Source organism: Castor canadensis, chromosome 4, assembly GCF_047511655.1.
Source record: "Castor canadensis chromosome 4, mCasCan1.hap1v2, whole genome shotgun sequence".
Taxonomy (NCBI): Eukaryota; Metazoa; Chordata; class Mammalia; order Rodentia; family Castoridae; genus Castor; species Castor canadensis.
In genome coordinates, this window is record NC_133389.1 from 60,140,011 (window position 1) to 60,162,189 (window position 22,179).

Consider the following 22,179-nt stretch of genomic DNA (forward strand, 5'->3'; position numbering starts at 1 on the left):
GAAAAGTCCAGGACCTGATGGATTCTCTGCTGAATTCTATTAGACCTTCAAAGAAGAACTGATACCAACCCTCCTTAAACTGTTCCACGAAATAGAAAGGGAAGGAAAACTGCCAAACACATTTTATGAAGCCAGTAGTACACTTATCCCAAAACCCGGCAAAGACACCTCCAAAAAGGAGAACTATAGGCCAATCTTCTTAATGAACATTGACACAAAAATCCTCAACAAAATAATGGCAAACCGAATTCAACAACACATCAAAAAGATTATTCACCACGACCAAGTAGGCTTCATCTCAGGAATGCAGGGGTGGTTCAACAGACAAAAATCAATAAATGTAAAAAACCACATTAACAGAAGCAAAGACAAAAACCACTTGATCATCTCAATACATGCAGAAAAAGCCTTTGATAAGATCCAACACCATTTCATGATAAAAGCTCTAAGAAAACTAGGAATAGAAGGAAAGTTCCTCAACATTATAAAAGCTATATAGGACAAACCTACAGCCAGCCTTATACTTAATGGAGAAAAACTGAAACCATTCCGTCTGAAACCATTGTCTAAACCAGACAAGGATGCCCACTATCTCCACTCCTATTCAACATAGTCCTGGAATTCCTAGCCAGAGCAATTAGGCAAGAAGAAGGAATAAAAGGAATACAAATAGGTAAAGAAACTGTCAAAATATCCCTATTTGCAGATGACATGATCCTACATATGTGGACATTAGATCAAGGGCAAACACAACAATGGGATTGGACTTTTAGCACAAGACAAAAGCAAGAGCACACAAGGGAGAGGTGAGGATATTTAAGACACCTAAAAAATTAGGTAGCATTTTTGCCCTTAACACAGAGAAACTAAAGCAGATACCTTAAAAGCAACTGAGGCCAATAGGAAAAAGAGAACAGGAACTAGAGAAAAGGTTAGATCAAGAATAATTAACCTAGAAGGTAACACCCACGCACAGGAAATCAATGTGAGTCAATGCCCTGTATAGCTATCCTTATCTCAACCAGCAAAAACCCTTGTTCCTTCCTATTATTGCTTATACTCTCTTTAAAACAAAATTAGAAATAAGGGCAAAATAGTTTCTGCTGGGTATTGAGGGGGTGGGGGGGAGAGGGAGGGGGCAGAGTGGGTGGTAAGGGAGTGGGTGGGGGCAGGCGTGAGAAATGACCCAAGCCTTGTATGCACATATGAATAATAAAAGAAAAAAAATGTCATGAAGAAGGACAGTATAGACATTTGTTAATCAAATGTTTAATTTAAAAATATATTTTCCTTTTAGCTTTAGTAACTAAAGAGTTTTTTTAATTTTTTTGATTTGACAAAGAAAAGCAGAAAATAAAGATTTAATTGTTTTAGCAAAGTGTTTAATGACAACACATTCAATAAAAATCTGATGTCAAAAATAAGCTAAGGATTCAAGAAAAAGAAGAGTAAGAAGTGACAGTAAAGTCTGAACGGCAAGTCCCAACAGGAAGGTATGAGAGCCCCTGTGAATGTCAGCAGCATCTAACCTATAGATTTCCACTTCACACACAGGTAAGCTAGAAATCCCTCCACCAGACATGAGATGAGAAAAGAGCCCAGTGCAGGTTATTCCTCTACTGCACCAAGAACCTGGAGCCTCTGGAGCCAGCAACCTGTGGGTTTCTGTCTCCTATCTCAGTGATCACTCTTGGCCAAGGTCAGTCTCCAAGGTCAGATCCAGAATGGTTTTTCTCCCCAGAAAACCACTGTACAGGCGAGTTAAAATTTGATGAAGTAAAGAGAATGGCAGGATGGGTAAGCAAAAGAAATATGGGGTGGGAGTAGCATTCCAACACAATAGCATAATAATTTAAAACATGTACCTTTACTCTTTGGTCATCAGCATCTATAATTGTAGCAACACGGATTAACCGGGGATTTCGTTTATCCACAACTTCAAGTTTCATATTTGGCAGAAAACCATGGGGCACCCTCTGAAACATTACAGGGGGAAGGAGTCATGCAAAATGCAGCAATCCAGATATTCTACTAAATTTTCCCTAAAACATTATTGCTTTAGTTTTAATATGTACATCTTTAACATGACTGGAATTTACTTTTAAGATCACATGGGACTCTATACATTTCTTTCATTCAGTTTCACAAACACCTATAAGGAGAAAGAATTTTTTTGTCCATGTTAAAGAAAATTAAAAAGACAAAGATTAAATTCTAAATCCATTAATAATCACGTTGTTTGAAAAGGATTTTATTTACATTATTTTTCTTTTTTTTAGAAATTAGCCTTCTGTATTAAGAAATTATTAATAAACCATAGTATTTTCCTAGGTTGTTATTTAGTCTTCTTTTTCCTTTCTTGTTGTGCTGGGTGGGGGTACGCAGGGCATTTGCATTTGTAAAGATTCTTACAATGTATTAAATATGTGATACTTGAATTCACCCCTTCCACTACTCTCCTATATACCCCTCTATTATTTTTAAATTGTAATTGAATTAGCTCAGTTAAGAATATATTATATAAACATGTAACAGAAAGGAAAAACACTAATATATTAAGTGTTTGTCTCTGGCAGTAAAATCATGGATAATATTTATATTCTTCAATGTAGTCTGGTATATTTTCAAACATAATAAACAGTATTCCTTTTTTCAACAACAACAAAAAAGAGACAAATTATTGAGTATTCCCACCGTCCACTCTGATACTCTCTGGCGTAGAATATAAAACTATTTAATAAATAATTTTAAAAGATAAACATGATGCTTTCTAAATCTAAACTTTAAAATATTCCTAGAAAAAGTTGTATAATTTCAACTGTTAAACTGTCTTAAAATCATGCCATGCTGTAATGTAAAGCCATAGCATATGCTTCTGTCACTTCAAATGTAACAGAGGGCTGAAATGGGTTGAGTTTCTTTCAAGTCTTAAAATGCTGGGGACCAAGAGTGGATAATGGCAGACACACAGGCAATGAGGAAAACAGAACAGAAAAGAGACACTGAGACATACCAAGTCATTATAACTAAGGAGATTTAGCTATCAGTTTTTATAGGTTAGCAAAAAGTTTCGTTTTTACTACATGTAAAAGTGTTCAGTTGACTGTATGAGAAATAAAAGTATACTGAATTCCTCAAGCCTGGATATGGGAAAAGGAAAACAAAACTCTACTAATACATGAGAAATAATTGATCAGACCTTTCCCCATTCTCTGTGATTTTTCTGTCCAGCTTTTCAGGAAGCATCTTTTCTTTCTAATGCAGTATTACATCTACTAAATGGAGTGTGCTGCTACAATTAGGTCTCTGATCCCTAAAAATCTTTGTTCCTCCTGGAGGTCACTGTCCTCAACAAATGGAGGCAACTGTTTAGAATTACAGATGCCCAACATACATATTCAAGCTGATTCCACAATAACCATGAGAGAGCCTAGAACTGATTTTTTAGCTAAATATTTTTATCATTTTATTCTCTTGTAGTTTTCTTCTTGGAAAATTAAAATGGAAGAGCCAGATGTGGTGGTACACTCCTGTAATCCCAGCTACTCAAGAGACCGAGATGAGGAGGACTGAGGTTCAAGGCCAGCCAGGGCAAAAATTTAATGAGACCCCCATCTCTAAAAACAAGCTAGGTAAGATAGATCATACCTATAATTCCAGCTACGTGGGTGGCATAAGTAGGAGGACTGTGATCCAAGGCTACCCCTGAGCAAAAATCAAAAGACACTATCGAAAAGAAAAAACGAAAGCAAAAAGGGCTAGGGATGTGTTAAAGTGCCTAACTAGCAAGGACTGAATTCAAACCTCAGTACCGCACCCCAAAGAGAGGGGGAAGGGGAGGGGGAGGGGAAGATGAGGGGAAGGGGAACGGGGGAGGGAGAACTGGAACGTACAATTTTGGAAGAAGGCAAAAGAGAAAGGAAGAGCACCAGTAACAAAGTGCTTATGCTTACTGAAATTCTGTGAATCTTAAAATGCCTGTAGAACTTCTGGTACACATGCCTCTGTCCCTAAGTTCAGCTTACTACAACCAAACTTCTTAAAAAATGAGACAATTTTGTTTCAAACCCTTTTAGTAACCAGAAAACGTTCAGCCAACGAAATTGTATGAAGAAACCTAACACATAAAATTCCAATCACAGCTGAGTCAAGCGGCCTGGACATGGGTTAGGGCACACTCAAAGGGAACAGAGCTGAAACCCACCAGATTAAAACATAAATGTTTCTAAGCCTACTATTTCTACCCTTGCCCTTCCTTTTATTAATTAATTTAAACTTAGTTCAACCCTGGAATAAGTTCATGAATGCAAATGTAGTCTGTAAAATTCATAATTAAAAGAAATGATAAAAAAAACAGATGAAACTGTATACAAACTGTTTACACGATCCTGTTTCACTGTGGCATCATGGACATCCCAGCTGCCCCCAAGAAAGGGACACAGCAGAAGTTCAATGTTCCCACCCAGGGGGCTAAGAGCACCAGAACTGTAACTGCCAGGCCTCTGCCTTCAGCACCTGATGAGGCTCATGGTGGCAACTCTGTCACACTCTGCTGTGCTTTTCTTTTCTGTTTTGTTTTGGGTTTCTTTTGAGACAGGGTCTCACTGTATGGCCCCGGCTGACCTGCAACTCACAATCCAATCCTCCTGCCTCGTCTCCCTAGTGCTTGGATTACAGGCAGGCACCACTATACCTACTGTGTGTTTTTCAATGAAATCATAGGAACAGCCAATGAGTCAGCTTACTTTGAAGCTTTAACTAAAAGCAAAGCAAATTGGTTATGAAAATACTATGTGAACTTGAATATAAAAAACTTTAATAGTTTGAAGCTCCTAATGAAGGCAGGACTGAACAAGGATATTTGAAGGCAAGAGTGTACACCCAGATAGGACTTACCATTTTAAAAACTCTGCCAGGAACTGCATTAGTTTGAGTAGCTTCCAGATAGTCTGTCCAAGAAAAATTTTCTGGATCAGGATATCCTGAAAAAAATGTACATATGTCAAAAGATTATTCATAGATTCCCATATATTACAGAACAGTTGATAATAGCACTTCCTGTTATCTGAAGACTCACTATGTTTCCGGTCCTATGCTGGGAACGTTACATATGACATAACGTTAGGTCTTTTGCTCACTTCTGAGAGTGAAAGGTGTAGTGCATGAGAACTCTCATTCATTCACTCAGCAAGGTCAAGCAGGTTGGTCACGGTCAAATTGCTCAGTAATTATTTGGCAGAGCCAGGTGATACCCAGAATTCTGACTCCCAAGATTCATCAGACAGCTCGTTAGAAGTTTGAAAAATCCCACAACCAACTATCTGACCTCAAGCCATGAATTGTAACAAAGGCCTGGATAATCTTCCCACTTACTCCAATAACTCTGGGTCTAATAGGAACTCATTCCATTGTTAGTGCTATATCATAACACTGTGCCAGAAAGGCTACTTATGCTCAAGTGGTACAGCACTTGCCCAGCAGGCACCAGGTCCTGGCTTCAATCCCCAGTTACAAAACATGTATCATGACAGCCCATCTTTTAAACATTGGCTAAGTTCTAATTTCTCTTGTTGTCTATGTTCTTCTGTTATTAACTACATTGACTAGGGTCTGTCTATCCTGCATTGTTCTCTTTGTTCTTCTAATGAATAAGCACTTAAACATTAAGTCATTAGTTTTCCTTCTTTTCTAATTATTTTGTTTGCTGTTTTTGCTCTACTTCCCCAGCAGTTTTATCAAAGTGAATTGTAAATAATTTATTTTCACTGTTTAGAATAAAAGCATTTAAGACTATGAACGTGCCATTGTTTCCATCCAACAGTGTTAGAAAACTATACACACTTCTATGAATAATGTATTTTCTCACTTTATGAAAATTATAATATATAACTGTTGACTTGACTGACTCATTGGCCATATACTTAAGAGACATTCCAGATGGTAAATTACTATCACTATTCAAAATATTAATAGGAAGTTGCACTATAGTTTCAGAATGTCACATGCGATTTGGGGATGTGAGGATTTCTTTCTGGCATAACAGAGGATGAAAAAATTTTAAATATATATGTCATAAAGTTTACTATCAACATTTACATTAACATAATCTTGCTATATTACTCAAAAGTTTTTTTCAGTTTTTGATTAAATGAAGGCAGTATGCTAAAGTCGCTAAGGTTTTTCTATACTCAGAATTTCTGATAACATTTCCTTCATTTTTAAGCATTTTACAAAAATAAAATATATTTAAAGAAGAATACACAAATCAAGTGTACAGCCTGGAAATTCTTTGCAAGACTAGTGTGCCTATGTGACCAGATCCAGATCAAAGCCAGAGCTCTCAATTTATCCATCTCTACCATTCCCCTTCTCTCAGTGAATCATTCTCCAAGAGTCCAATCTGTCTTCCAACCTGGAGGCTGCTGGTGCTACCCCTTCTGTGCAAATGGAATCACACAGAAAGTGCTGTTTTCTGTTGAACACCTTTTGCTCAGACTTCTGCTCTGAGGATCATGTAGCTTGCTACATGTAAAACACTCTTTTTCATGGTCACATAATATTCTATTACATGCATATTTCATAATTTACTTACCCATGCTACTTATGTTAGTCCTTTGGATAGTTTCCATTTGGGGGTTATTACAGAAAGTGCTGCTATGAACATTCTAGTACATTCTTCTTAGTGATCATCCTATTGGAATGTACCCAGAAGTAAAACTACTGGATCATAATGTGCCTTGTTTCATCATTTTTACATTTAAATCATTTTGCTTCAAGTAAATCTATTTTCAGCACCTTTGAAATTGTATTCTTAAATAATTTACATTTGTTTTCACAGAGTTTGTTTTACCTAACTTATGTAAACATGTCTTTAATCTGATCGTTTTAAATGCTCTTGGTGTTTCCTTTACTTTCTGTCCTTTTCTATATGAATTATGCCATGTATCTTATGTCTCAACAAATATTTCCACAATTGCATTTACCTTTATAGCACAGATTAAAAAACAATAACAGCTGGGTATCAATGGCTAACGCCTGTAATCCTAGCTACTCAGGAGGCAGAGATCAGGAGGATCGTGGTTCGAAGCTAGCCTGCACAAATAGTTCGAAAGACCCTACCTAGAAAAAAACCCATCACAAAAAAGGGTTGGTGGAGTGGCTCAAGTGGTAGAGTACCTGCCTAGCAATCACTAGGCCTTGAGTTCAAACCCCAGGTTAACTGATCCAAAGTTATTCCTTATATTTTTGGATCTCTACCATTCTACACAGATTCTGACCTAGCCCCACCCCTTGTCCCTTTCAGCACTGAGTTCCTAAACCAGGTCTCTAACCAGAAGATTCAGTAGGACAGAGGGAAAGAAAAGGAACAAGAGTGCAGAGGCTGAAGAATGGATGTGCGATGAGCAGGGGTAGGAATGGGGAGTGGCAGCAATGAATCCTGCTCCAGCCTCAAAGAAACCTGGCAATAAGAATAAGAGACACTATTCTTTTTCCTCCTTTCCTTATAAACAAGTGAAAATAAAAGGTTGTGACATTTTAAATGGTTTTTGAGCAACAATTATCTTTGTGCAACTCTCCATAAATGAACTATGTATATACAAAAAAAAGAAAAGCATGCATTCCTGTATATTCCCTGCTCAATGAACTCAAGAAAGAGAAGAATGTCTATGGTCTCAGAAGAGTTACAAAAGCTGTCTACTCTCATTCTCTTCCTCCTAGCCCATCCCTGATCCCTGATAGGCTTTGGAAGGTCAGAAGAAGGGGTTGTAGAGGAAGAGGCAAGGACTAGGGACCTTCACAAATCCATGTGGCAATACCACAACAGAAGTTTTCAGTAGTTTAAGTTCCTACTTGAAATAAGAAAGGAATATTTGAGACCGTCCCATAGAACAGTAATATCTGTTAGCCTCTTATCTCCTTGCAAAGAAAGTGAACCTCTAACTGACTTCTTATTCATGAGAAAGCACTGTACTGAGTACTTCCTTTACATGAAGTCATTTATTCCTCACCCAAACCTGTAAGGTATACCTTTTCATCCACATTTCATAGACGAGGCTCAGAGAGCTTGGGAGCCAGCTGAGCGTCCCACAGTTAGGAAGTGAAAGAAATGGGATTTGAACAATTAGTTCTGACTCCATTCCCCATGGAAGGCACTTAATAGCTGCTTCCCTCTGGTGCTGAAGAGACAACTGCATCTGAAATCCAAGGCTGTCCATCCTGCTAGGCCTCAGGACCGAGAGTCTGAGCTCCCCCTAGAAGCCCAGGCCTAGAATTGCAGGAATGAGAGGGTAAGAGTCTATGTCACTGGCCTGGAGACTGAGCTACACTGCTTAAACATACTGATTCACGGCCACCTAGCTCCACGCTATTCAGAGTTCAAAACTTCACAGAGCTGAACAGGCTCAGAATAAAACAGAGGTCCAAGTTGTGGCTGTGGGTAGGGATGGCTGAAACAATGCAAGGAAAAGGGTCACAGAAATTAAGATCAGTGACCTATGGGGCCAGGGTACTGGCCACACAGCCCTGGAGTTCCCCATGGTGCAGGCAGTGTTTTGGGTAAAAGGTAAGATCTAGGTGACAAATGTCTCCAGTCAGCATGGAAGAACAGTTACAAGGCAGCTGGATGGTGGCCAAAGGCAGGGTATGGTGTAGAACAACAGAGCAAGCACTCTGCAGGGACAGCTGTGGAAGCAGCAGGAGGTATATAGGGATGTCAAGGCATAAAGCCACCTCTTTTATAGCCCACAGGAAGTATAGCTTGGAGCACTCAGGGAGAAAGCCCTGAGTGCAAAAGCTGGGGCCAAATAGAGGTCACTGCCATAGAAAGCTGGGAGTGGAAAGGAGTCCAAGTGCAGAAAAAATACTGGAGGACAACAGCATGCATGAGAGCAAAAGGGAAAACTGAGGGTCAAACACACCCAAATCGTGTCATTCCAGTGGCTTCCTGTGACACTCACACACAAAAAAAAACAAGTCTCATAATGAACTACAGGTCACTATACAGCATGGTTCCAATTCCACCCCAGCTCAGCTCCCATTCACTGAGCTCTTGCTATACTGAGAAGACAACACACCTCAGTTCCTATATTTGTTTTTCCTTTAACCTGGAAACTGGACAGTTCTCCCCAGAGACTCCCCAGATTCATCACTTCATCTCCATTAAGTAGGTCTTCACATGTCACATTCTTACTAAGCCCTTCCCTGAACTCCCTATATAATGGGGAATCCCCTCTCCTAAGTTATGTTCCCTTCCTAATCCCACCTCTTACCTTATTTTTCTCCATGGCATTTATCACCATCTAACATACTGTGTTTTTTTTTAAATATTTCTTATTTCTCTTACTCTAACAGAACATAAGCTGCCTTATGACAGGAATTTGTTCACGACAATTTCCTCAAAGCATATATATGTGGCACTTCATTCATCCTTAGTGACTATTTATTGAATGAGTGTAATGAATTTCCTGAAGTTTGCAGTTAATATTGTACTGTCCAGGAATGACAGAAAACTGAGCCAAAATGATACTGTCTAGCCTCACAATTCTGGATGAAAGTCTGACATGAAGATGTTTGTGGTGCTGGTGGTATCAGAGGTACGACTGGAAGAAAAAGGTGTTAGCGTATCACTTGGCTCAAGCCTTCTGACTGGTCGCATCACACAAGGCAAATGTAACAACTTTAATTGTTGGTTCCATATAAGAGAGGGTAATACAAGTGTTAGATTGCCTACACACTCTTGATAAGGGCAGACTTGATTATTTTTTTCTAAAGAAAGTTAAGTTAAAACATCATTTTGCTCCTAGAACATACTTTTGAAAGAACTGAGATCATCAATAAACAGCACAAGGCCTTAGGTTCCGGACTTCTTGCTCTGGATGACCTATCCTACAGAAAAACATGACAGCCATCATTACACCTGTGGCCAATTCAAAGGCGTATTAGAACTAACAATTTTCAAGTAATGGACAAAAATCCCATTTAATTACCAACAATAAAATGGGATCTTCTAGGCATCTTATTTAGGGTCAAGTTCAATCAGAATAGAGACAATATCAACCACAAACATATGTGCTGGACAGACTTAATGAACCACTTCATCAAGTTCTTTGTTTTATTGGTTAGGTGTGAGACTGTGCATTTTAAGTGACTTATTCAGAACAAAACAGGTAAAAGGGATATTAAACCTAGAGCACATGTCTCTGACTTGGAATTTATAGAAATTAAAACATCTGAAGGGCCGCTTTGAGGCTTAATGATTGCTGGTGGTCCCTAAGTCCAACAGAGCACCAAAAGAAGAAGGAGGATTTAGGCGTCCAGTACTAGCTAAGCTCTGGCTGGCTTCTGCCATCATCATAAGAGCTTGGATTATCTAAGGAAGGCACTCAGACACTACGTATTTATCTCTCTTTCAGATGGAGCTCACAAGGAGAAGAGTGGCTCATTCCAGTGCCCAAGCCTCAAAAAGGCAGAGACTAAAGAAAGTTACCCCTAATAGAAAGCTGCCACTCCTACAGGAGGTTCTTCATCTGCGGAGTGCTGTCTCTGAAGACAATCAAGTGGTAACTAACCATCCAAAGTTAGATAGTGCTATACTGTCTAACAAAAGATTCAAGAAATGCAAGACATGAAGACATCAGATACCGCCATCATCATCAAGCCTAATTCGTGTTCACTGTTAATGTGAACCTGTGTTTCCAGAAAAACACACTGATACTTGTGTGGCATGTGCAAGACCCTAGGCTTGAACCCAACACTACAAACAAACAAAAACCATGCTGAAATGGATTTCACATGTATAGTACCTTAGATGCCAGAAGTTCTAGACTTATATTCAGTTTATCACAATTAAAGATAAAATATCCTTCTGGCAAAAGAACTCAAATTAGACTCCCTAATATTGGTAACAGACTGTCTGTTTTGTCACCTGATCATGAGTCACATATGGAGAACTCTGATCAGTGGTATGGAACAGCAGTACCTTGGCACTTGTCAGAAAACTTACTTTGTAATAGTTTTGATCGAGCTGAAGAATATCCAGAATAAATGATGTAAAGAAACAAGCTCTCCTCTGTGCCTGTGAAATCACCAGAAAACAACCAGTCTGTGCTAAACTGGCTCCTGCAGGACTAACCCAGGCCACTGACTTAAGAATGACCTCATTCAAAATCAGGTAATCAGTTATCTCCCTCTACATGTCTCTCTTTTATTTTTCTGTCCCACTAGTTATATAATATTATATAATATCCCATTCAGTGGTATTCTGTGACTTAAATATCTTCATATGTCATGTCTACATTGTTCTTTGGTATGTCCTAAGCTCTAAGCATACCTCACACTTAGTAGACACTTATTTAATATCTATTTAATTAATTAATTAATCATTTAAGTTAGTCTCTGAACTATCTTCTTTAAGATAAAAGAATCTATCTATAGAAACTAGCATGTTTTCATCTAAAATGCAGTAACTCTTTTGAGTAGCTAAAAAAATTAATTATTAACTAAATAAAAGACTTACTTTTACTATAAATTTACCTATTCTAATTTTAGCCCTGCAAGGAAATTATTAAATAGCTACTGACTATGAAAACATACTCTATGTGTCCATCAAATATCTCTAATATCTACAATATCCAGATGATTGGTGATTCTAGAGAATGTACACAAAGCAACTGCTGTCATTCCTACAAAGACATTTTATGCACAAAGATGCTTATCAACAGAGAAAACACTGAATTAATTTTGATACACCATATCACGGAATAATTTTACAAATTATGCCAAGTGAGTTCAGCAAGACAAAAAACAGAAAAAATACCTACCTGTTATAATAAAATGTTTATACCATAATGCTAAAGAAACAAGATGGGTTCATGAATAAGTGGGTATAGTGTACTCCTGTGCACATATATGCAACTGTACGGGAAAGAGGAAAAGATGTATAGCACAGGATGGCAATGGTTCAAAATGTTTTCCTCTTAGACAGAAAGTTGAATTGCAATTTCTGGACTCTTCCACAGTTAGATGTAGTCCAGTGAATGAGTGCTAGCCAATGCATGATGCCTGTGGGTAGAAATGATAATAAGCCACTTCTGAGTTTGGCTCAGTTCAGGCTAAATGGAGAGACTCCCAAGGACCTAGAAGTGTCTCAGTCCCAGAATAATTCCATGGAAAAGAATGAATTCCTATCAGCTACGACTATACTGTGATAGGAACAAGAAATAAATGGTTAATGTGTTAAAGGCATTAAAATTTTGGAGCAGTCTGATATACTGATTAGCTCAGGGTAACTGGTAAGGAGGGATTAGCATCAGTTGCTATTTCCTTGGTGGGAGCAACTAAGCTGGGTGGTAGAAGAAACAGGAGATAACTAAGTGGCAAACTCTGAAGTTAAAACAGTACAAACATTAATATTATTTAGGCAAAAATCAACAAAAATGCAACTAGTATGAGAATATGAAGTGAGAACAGGAAAAACACAGATGAGCTATGTCAACAAAAATTTCTGGAAGCATGAAAAGGAAGCAATGAATGAAAACTGACATAACAGTACTAAGGCAGCCAAAATATGAATATGTTAAGGAAGAACTCCAACAAAAAACAGCTAATTTATGTCACAGAAACATAAAAGCATCAGGAATTGCAGCCACAAGATGCTTTTGAAAGTGTGGTCCTGAAAACAGATGGTTTTGTAAATCCCTGATATAAACCACTGAACTGTACCAACGGTATACAAGGGCTCCAATTTCTCCACGTTCTGACCAATGTTTGTTATTGTGTTTGGGTTTATTCTGTTCTTTTGATGTTTGTTTGTTTTTGACAGAACTCAGCCTAAAGCATATAAGGTGATGTCACATTATAGATTTAATTGGCATTTCTCTAATGATTCGTGATGTTGAGCATCATTACTGCCCGTTCACATATATTCCTTGAAGAAATGGATACACAACTACTTTGCGAAATTTTGCTGCTATTGTTATAGTTTTTCTTTTTGGTGATGCTAGAGATCAAATCCAAGGATTTGTGGAAGTTAGGCAAGCACTCTACCACTAAGCGACTCCTCCAGCTGCCATTGCAAATTTTTGAATTAGGTTGTTATGGGGGGATCTTTTGGTGTTCAGTTTTAGGAATTCACTATAGATTATGAATATTAATGCCTTGAATTGAGATCTCTCTCCCATTCCATAAATTGCTTTTGCATTTATTGATACTGTCCTTTGATTTACAGAATTTTATAATATTTATGAAGTCCAATTTGTCTAGTTTTTATTTTGTTGCCTATGCCATGGCTACCATATTCAAGAAATCATACCAGAAAAAGAATGGAATGACATATTTCAAGCACTAAGAGTAAATAACTGCAAACCAAGAATATTTCATCCAGGTTAAGTTATCCTTTAAAATTGATAGTGAAATGAAGATCTTCCAAGATAAGAACAAACTACTGGAATTCATGATGAATAACCCAGCACTACAGAAGGTAATTGATGGAATCCTACACAAAAAGGAGGAAGAAAGTCACTCACAACATGAGAACTCAGAAAAGAATAAATTTCATGAGAAGAATAGATGAACACAAGACAATTAAGAAAGAATCGACCATGTTTAATTCAATTAACCAGAAACCTCCATGGATGAGTAAGGGCAAAGCAAAACAAATAGTAACAGATTCAACTCGGGAGTGGGGTTGGATACCAACAAAATTACAGGAATCATAAAAAGATGCAGATTGGCTGGTTGGATTAGAAAACAAGATCTAACTATTTATTGATCGCAATAGGAACAGATCACTGGCAAAGACACAAGCAGGTTGAAAGTGAAAAATGGGAAAAAATACATCAACCAAGAGGAAGCCAATGCAAGCAGAAGGAGCTATCATCATGTCAGACAAAACAGACTTGAAGACAAAAAAGATGGTAACTTGTCTTGTATGCACATATGAATAAAAAAAAAAAAGACGGTAACTATATAGTACTAAAGAAACCAATCCATCAAAAAGATACAAAAATTGTCAATTTATATGCAAGAAGTGTTGGTGTGCCCAAGATAATAAGACAGACATTATTGAACATAAGGGAAAAATTGGTCCAGGTGTGATAACAGTGGGTTACTTCGATATTGAACTTTCATCAATAAATAGGTCATCAAAACAAAAAAATCAACAAAGAAACTTTAGAGCTAAACTATACCATAGACCAAAAGGAGCAATAGATATCTACCAAGTATTCCATCCAGCTGCTGTGGGATACATATTTTTCTCACAAGCCCATAGAACCTTCTCCAACACAGAACACACTTTAGACTCCAGAGCAAGTCTTTACAAATACAAGAAAACAAATAATTTTTTGTGAATTATCAGATCACAATGTAATAAAAACTTAAGTATCAACAGGAAGCGAAACTACACAAACACATGCAGATTAAACAATATGCTTGTGAGTGACCATCAAAGAACTCATGGAGAAAAATTTCAAATTCTTAGAATTAAATGATATTGAAAATTGAAAACACAACTTAATAGAACCTATGGAATATATCAAAAGTGCTTGTAAGAAGCAGGTTTACAGTTATGAGTGCCTACATTAAAAATCAGAGCCAACTCAAATAAATAACCTAATGTACTCAAGGTTTTAGAAAAACAAGAACAAGGGAATCCAAAAATTAGTAGAAGGAAAGAAACAATAAAGATAAGGGTAGGAATAGCTGAAATGGAGACTAAAAGAACAATACAATATTAAAGGATCAAAGAAACTAAAAGCAGGTTTTCTCTTTTTTTGAAAAGAAGAAGATTGATAAACTGTAGGCAAAACTAATCAAAAGCAAGAAGGAGAAGACCTTAATTTTTAAAATTAGAGATGAATAACATAATGAAACCCATTAAAAACTATACAATAAAGACTGGGTTGGGAAAAGGGGAATCAGAAAGTGTAGTACAGTGGGTGAATTTGATTAAGGTACAATATATGCATGCATGGAAAATCACAATGAAAACCTTTTGTACAATTAACGTATGCTGATAATTTTTTAAGTTCCCATTCAAATAGGGGGAACAATACAGATGAAAAAGGGAGATATCACAACAAATACAATGCAGTAAAAGTAGAACTCAACAACAAAAGTAAAGACAAAAAACTTGCAAACAGCTGGAAACTAAACAACTCATTACTTAATGAAGAATGGATCATCGATGAAATAAAAGAGGAAATTAAAAGGTTCCTGGAAGTCAATGAAAATGAAAACACAACCTACCGGAACCTATGGGACACAGCTAAGGCAGTCCTGAGAGGAAAGTTTATAGCCAGGAGTGCATATTTTAAAAAGAATGAAAGATACCAAATCAATGACCTAATGATACATCTCAAACTCCTAGAAAAACAAGAACAAGCAAATCCCAAAACAAATGGAAGGAGAGAAATAATAAAAGTAAGAGCTGAAATCAATGAAATAGAAACCAAAAAAAAACCATACAAAGAATTAATGAAACAAAAAGTTGGTTCTTTGAAAAAATAAACAAGATCGATAGACACCTGGCAAACCTGACTAAAATGAGGAGAGAAAAAACCCAAATTAGTAGAACCAGGAATGCAAAAGGGGAGATAACAACAAACACCATGGAAGTCCAGAAAATCATCAGAGACTACTTTGAGAACCTATATTCAAATAAATTTAAAAATCTTAAAGAAATGGACAGATTTCTAGATACATATGATCATCCAAAACTGAACCAAGAGGATATTAATCACCTGAATAAACACATAACACAAAATGAAATTGAAGCAGCAATCAAGAGTCTCCCGAAAAAGAAAAGTCCAGGACCTGATGGATTCTCTGCTGAATTCTATCAGACCTTTAAAGAAGAAAAGATAGATACCAACCCTCCTTAAACTGTTCCACGAAATAGAAAGGGAAGGAAAACTGCCAAACACATTTTATGAAGCCAGTAGTACACTTATTCCAAAATCAGGCAAAGACACCTCCAAAAAGGAGAACTATAGGCCAATCCCCTTAATGAACATTGACGCAAAAATCCTCAACAAAATAATGGCAAACTGAATTCAACAACACATCAAAAAGATTATCCACCACGACCAAGTAGGCTTCATCCAAGGGATGCAGGGGTGGTTCAACAGACGAAAATCAATAAATGTAAAAAACCACATTAACAGAAGCAAAGACAAAAACCACTTGATCATCTCAATACATGCAGAAAAAGCCTTTGATAAGATCCAACACCATTTCATGATAAAAGCTCTAAGAAAACTAGGAATAGAAGGAAAGTAGCTCAACATTATAAAAGCTATATATGACAAACCTACAGCCAGCATTATACTTAATGGAGAAAAACTGAAACCATTCCTTCTAAAACCAGGAACCAGACAAGGATGCCCATTATCTCCACTCCTATTCAACATAGTCCTGGAATTCCTAGCCAGAGCAATTAGGCAAGAAGAAGGAATAAAAGGAATACAAATAGGTAAAGAAACTGTCAAAATATCCCTATTTGCAGACGACATGATCCTATACCTTAAAGACCCAAAAAACTCTACTCAGAAGCTTCTAGACATCATCAATAGCTATAGCAAGGTAGCAGGATATGAAATCAACATAGAAAAATCATTAGCATTTCTATACACCAACAATGAGCAAATTGAAAAAGAATGTATGAAAACAATTCCATTTACAATAGACTCAAAAAAAATGAAATACCTAGGTGTAAACCTAACAAAAGATGTGAAAGACCTGGACAAGGAAAACTATACACTTCTGAAGAAAGAGACTGAGGAAGAATACAGAAAGTAGAGAGATCTCCCATGCTCATGGATTCATAGAATCAACATAGTAAAAATGTCAATACTCCCTAAAGTAATCTACATGTTTAATGCAATTTCCATCAAAATTCCAATGACATTCATTAAAGAGATCGAAAAATCTACATGAAATTTATATGGAAACACAAGAGGCCACGAATAGCCAAGGCAATACTCAGTCAAAAGAACAATGCAGGAGGTATCACAATACCTGACTTCAAACTATATTACAAAGCAATAACAATAAAAACAGCATGGTACTGGCACAAAAACAGACATGAAGACCAGTGGAACAGAATAGAGGATCCAGATATGAAGCCACACAACTATAACCAACTTGTCTTTGACAAAGGAGCTAAAAATATACAATGGAGAAATAGCAGCCTCTTCAACAAAAACTGCTGGGAAAAATGGTTAGCAGTCTGCAAAAAACTGAAACTAGATCCATGCATATCACCCTATACCAACATTAACTCAAAATGGATCAAGAATCTTAATATCAGACCACAAACTCTAAAGTTGATACAGGAAAGAGTAGGAAATACTCTGGAGTTAGTAGGTATAGGTAAGAACTTTCTCAACGAAACCCAGCAGCACAGCAACTAAGACATAGCATAGATAAATGGGACCTCATAAAACTAAAAAGCTCATCAAAAGAAATGGTCTCTAAACTGAAGAGAACATCCACAGAGTGGGAGAAAATATTTGCCAACTATATATCAGACAAAGGACTGATAACCAGAATATATAGGGAACTTAAAAAACTAAATTCTCCCAAAACTAATGAACCAATAAAGAAATGGGCAAGTGAACTAAACAGAACTTTCTCAAAAGAAGAAATTCAAATGGCCAAAAAACACATGAAAAAATGCTCACCATCTCTAGCAATAAAGGAAATGCAAATCAAAACCACGCTAAGATTCCACCTCACCCCTGTTAGAATAGCCATCATTAGCAACACCACCACCAACAGGTGTTGGTGAGGATGCGGGGAAAAAGGAACCCTCTTACACTGTTGGTGGGAATGTAAACTAGTACAACCACTCTGGAAAAAAATTTGGAGGCTACTTAAAAAGCTAGACATTGATGTACCATTTGATCCAGCAATACACTCTTGGGGATATACCCAAAAGACTGTGACACAGGTTACTCCAGAGGCACCTGCACACCCATGTTTATTTTCACAATAGCCAAGTTATGGAAACAGCCAAGATGCCCCACCACTGACGAATGGATTAAGAAAATATGGTATCTATACACAATGGAATTTTATGCAGCCATGAAGAAGAACAAATGTTATCATTCGCTGGTAAATGGATGGAATTGGAGAACATCATTCTGAGTGAGGTTAGCCTGACCCAAAAGTACAAAAATTGTATGTTCTCCCTCATATGTGGACATTAGATCAAGGGCAAACACAACAAAGGGATTGGACTTTGAGCACATGATAAAAGTGATAGCACACAAGGGAGGGGTGAGGATAGGTAAGACACCTAAAAAATTAGCTAGCATTTGTTGCCCTTAACACAGAGAAACTAAAGCAGATACCTTAAAAGCAACTGAGGCCAACAGGAAAAGGGGACCAGGAACTAGAGAAAAGGTTAGATCAAAAAGAATTAACCTAGAAGATAACACACATGCACAGGAAATCAATGTGAGTCAATGCCCTGTATAGCTATCCTTATCTCAACCAGCAAAAACCCTTGTTCCTTCCTATTATGGCTTATACTCTTTCTACAACAAAACTGGAAATAAGGGCAAAATGGTTTCTGCTGGGTATTGAGGGGGTAGGGGGGAGAGGGAGCGGGCGGAGTGGGTGGTAAGGGAGGGGGTGGTGGCAGGGGGGAGAAATGACCCAAGCCTTGTATGCACATATGAATCATAAAAGAAAAAAAAAGTTATTATCAATGCATATATGATCCTTTATATTCCTTATTTTTTCCCACAGTATTTTTACCTTTTCCGGCCTTATGTTAAGTTTTTGATCCACTTTGAATTGATACTAGTACAAGGTGAGAGATTCAGATCTATTTCAATCTTCTATAGGTGGATATTCAGTTTTCCCAGCACCATTTATAGAAAGGGTATCTTTTCTCCAAAGAATGTTCTAGGCCCCATTTTCGAAAATCAAATGGCTGTAAATGCATTTACATTTTCATTGGTCTTCATGTCTGCTTTTGTGTCAGTCAATGCTGCGTTTAGTGCTATGGCTATATAGTATAGCTTGAAATCAGATATTGTGATAGTTCTAGCACAGTTGTTTTTGTTCAGGATTGCTTTGACTATTCGAGGATTTTTGTGCTTTCATATGAACTTCAGGATTGACTTTTAAGCCACAGATAAGGATGTCATTGGAATTGTGATAGATACTGCATTGAACATAAAGATTGTTCCCAGTAGTATATCCAATTTCAAAATATGAATTATGCTGATCCATGAGCATGGGATGTCCTTCCATCTACTAATGTCTTCTTGATTTCTATCTTCAGTGATTCATAATTTTCACTGTTATAGGTATTTCACCTGCTTTGTTAAATTTATTCCTAGGGAGTTTAACTTTTTTGAAGCTATTGTGAATGGTATTGTTTTCCTGATATCTTTCTCATACTGTTGTTTGTGTATAGAAATGCAACTGATTTTTTGTATTGATTTTCATGTCCTGCCACTATGAGATCTAAGAGTTTTTTGATAGAGTTTTCAGGGTCTTTCAGGTATAAGATTGAATCAGTTTCAAATAGGAATAATTTGACTTCTTCCTTCCCTACACAAATATCTTTATCTTTCTCCTGTCTTATGACTCTGGCTAGGAATTCTAGCACTATATTGAATAAGATTGGGAAGAGTGGATACCCTTGAGTAATTACTGATTTTTGGAATGATTTCATTTTTCTGCCATCTACTGTGATGTTGGCTATAGGTCTCTCATATATAGCCTTTAAAATGTTGAGTAATGTTTCTTCTGTATGTAGCTTCTTCAGAGTTTCATCATGAAAGGACACTGAATTTTGTCAAAGGCTTTTTCTGCATGTATTGAGATGATGATGTGGTTGTTGCCCTTGACTCTGTTTATGCATCAATTGACTTGCATAAGTTGTACCATCCTTGCATCCCTGGAATTAAACCTACTTGATCATGGTGTATGATCTTTTTAATGTTTTGTTGGATTCTGTTAGCAAGTATTTGATTAAAGATTTTTACAACATTGTTCACCAGAGATTTTGGCCTATAGCTTTCTTTTTTTGATGCGTCTTTACCTGGTTTTGGTGTTAGGGTAACAGTGGCAGTGTATAATGAGTTTGGTATTATTCTTCTTATTGTAGTTCATGGAATAGTTTAAGGAGCACTGGTGTTCTTCTTTAAAGGTCTGGCAGAATTAGGGCCTAGGCTTTTCTTTGTTGAGAGGTTCTTTATAATTGTTTCAATCTCATTACTTGTTATATAGACATGTTTAAGTTGTTAATGGCCTCTTGGTACAACTTTGGTGGGTCATATGTGTTAAGAAAGTTATCTATTTCTTCTTGAATTTCCAGTTTGCTGGAGTGTAAGTTTTCAAAATATTCCCACAGGATCTTCTTAACTTTGTTGGTATCTATTGCAATATCCTCTTTTCCATCTGATTTTATTAATTTAGGTCTTCTTTCTTTTTTTAGTTGATTTGGTTAAACATCTGTCAATCTTGTTTATTTTTTTCAAAGAACCAACTTTTTGTTTCATCGATTCATTGTATTATTCTTTTAGTCTCCAATTCATTGATTTCTCCCCTATAATCTCTTTCCATCTACTGCTTTTTGGGTGGGCTTGCTCTTGTTTTTCTAAGAGATTGGGATCATCACTGCATTATTTATCTGAGTTCTCTCTAATTTTCTGATATAGGCACTCATGACTATAAACTTCCCTCTTAATATTGCCTTTGCTGTGTCCCACAGGTTCTGGTAAGTTGTGTCCTCATTTTCATTTGAATCTAGGAATTTCTTAGTTCCTTTCCTAATTTCTTCAATGGCCTATTGATCATTCAAAGGTGTGTTGTTCAATGTCTACGTGTTTGAATAGTTTGTGGTTTTCCGTGTTATTTATTTCTACTTTTGTTCCATTATGGCATATTCAAATACAGGGGATTATTTAAATTATTTTTTTATTTGTTGAGGTTTGCTTTATGACCTAGGACATGATCTATTTTGGAGAAAGTTCCATGGGCTACTGACAAAAATGTGTAATCTGCTTCTGTAGGGTGGAATACTCTATAAAAGTGTCTGTTAAAAGTCCATTTCATCCAAGGTATTAATTAATTCTAGGATATCTTTGCTAATTTTTCTCTGTGTGTTCTATTAATGAGACTAGGGTGCTGAGATCTCACACTATTATTGTATGTGGACCTATCTGCTCCTTTAAGCTCAGTAGTGTTTGTTTTATGAACTTGGGGGCACCTATGTTCAATGAACATATATTTAGAAATGGCTTCTTGCTGGATTTTTCCCTTTATTAGTATGTAGTAACCTTCTTTATTTCTTCTGATTTCTTAGTAAAATATGCTTTGTCTGATTTGAGAATAGCTATTCCTGCTTGCTCTTGATTTCAACATGCCTGATAGATCTTTTTCCAACCTTTCATTTCTAGTTTGTGTGTCTTTGGTTGTAAGATACGAAAGTTTCTTATAGACGATAAATTGTTGGATCTTGCTTTTTGTTCCGATCACACAATCTGTATCTTTTGTTAAGAGTGATAAGTCCATTTAGTAAATTTAGGGATATGACTGAGAGGAATTTACTGGCTCCTATGTTTCTATTGCTTTTTTTCCCCCAGATTGTGTCTCCTTTTGATTGTTCTTTACTTTTGTCTTTGTTCATCTTCAGGTTTTGATGGTTGACTAAGTTGATCATGTTTGCTACTTTTGTAGCTCTCATACCCCTTTTCAGTTTTATTCTTTCCTTTTTATGAATGTTTTTCATCCTCTTCCAGGTGAATTATTTTCATGAGTATGCTTTGTAGTACAGGCTTGGTATACATGAGCCACTTTAGCTTATCAATGTGTTGGAAGGTTGCTGTTTCTCCATAGAAATTGAAGAACAACTTTCCTGAATATAATATTCTTTGTTGGCAGTTATTGCACTGAAAGACTGAGGTGATTCTTATGTGTTTACCGTTGTATGTAAGCTGGCATTCTTCTCTTTCAGCTTTCAGCATCCTTTCTTTGCTCTCAAGATTTGGGATTTTAATTATGATATGATGTAATTATCTATTTGGAGCTCAAAATACCTCCTGTATAAGGGTGTCTATATTTTTACATAGATTCAGGAAATTTTTCTGTTATGGTTTCATTGAATAGGTTTTCTAGACTTGTAGTTTGTAATTTGGCTCCTTCCTCCATAAATTCATA

General features: G+C 36.8%; 1 protein-coding gene across 3 annotated transcripts in view; it reads right to left on the reverse strand.

Annotated features, from left to right (window-relative positions):
• L3mbtl4 (L3MBTL histone methyl-lysine binding protein 4) overlaps nt 1–22,179 on the reverse strand; it is a 469,587-nt gene that overhangs the window by 246,308 nt on the left and 201,100 nt on the right. For all 3 annotated transcript variants that reach the window (XM_074070308.1, XM_074070309.1, XM_074070310.1), the window contains 2 exons: nt 4,897–4,982; nt 1,866–1,976 (listed from right to left, as the gene is read on the reverse strand). In XM_074070308.1, coding sequence (XP_073926409.1) covers nt 1,866–1,976; nt 4,897–4,982 — 197 coding nt within the window. The remainder of the gene's footprint in view (nt 1–1,865; nt 1,977–4,896; nt 4,983–22,179) is intronic.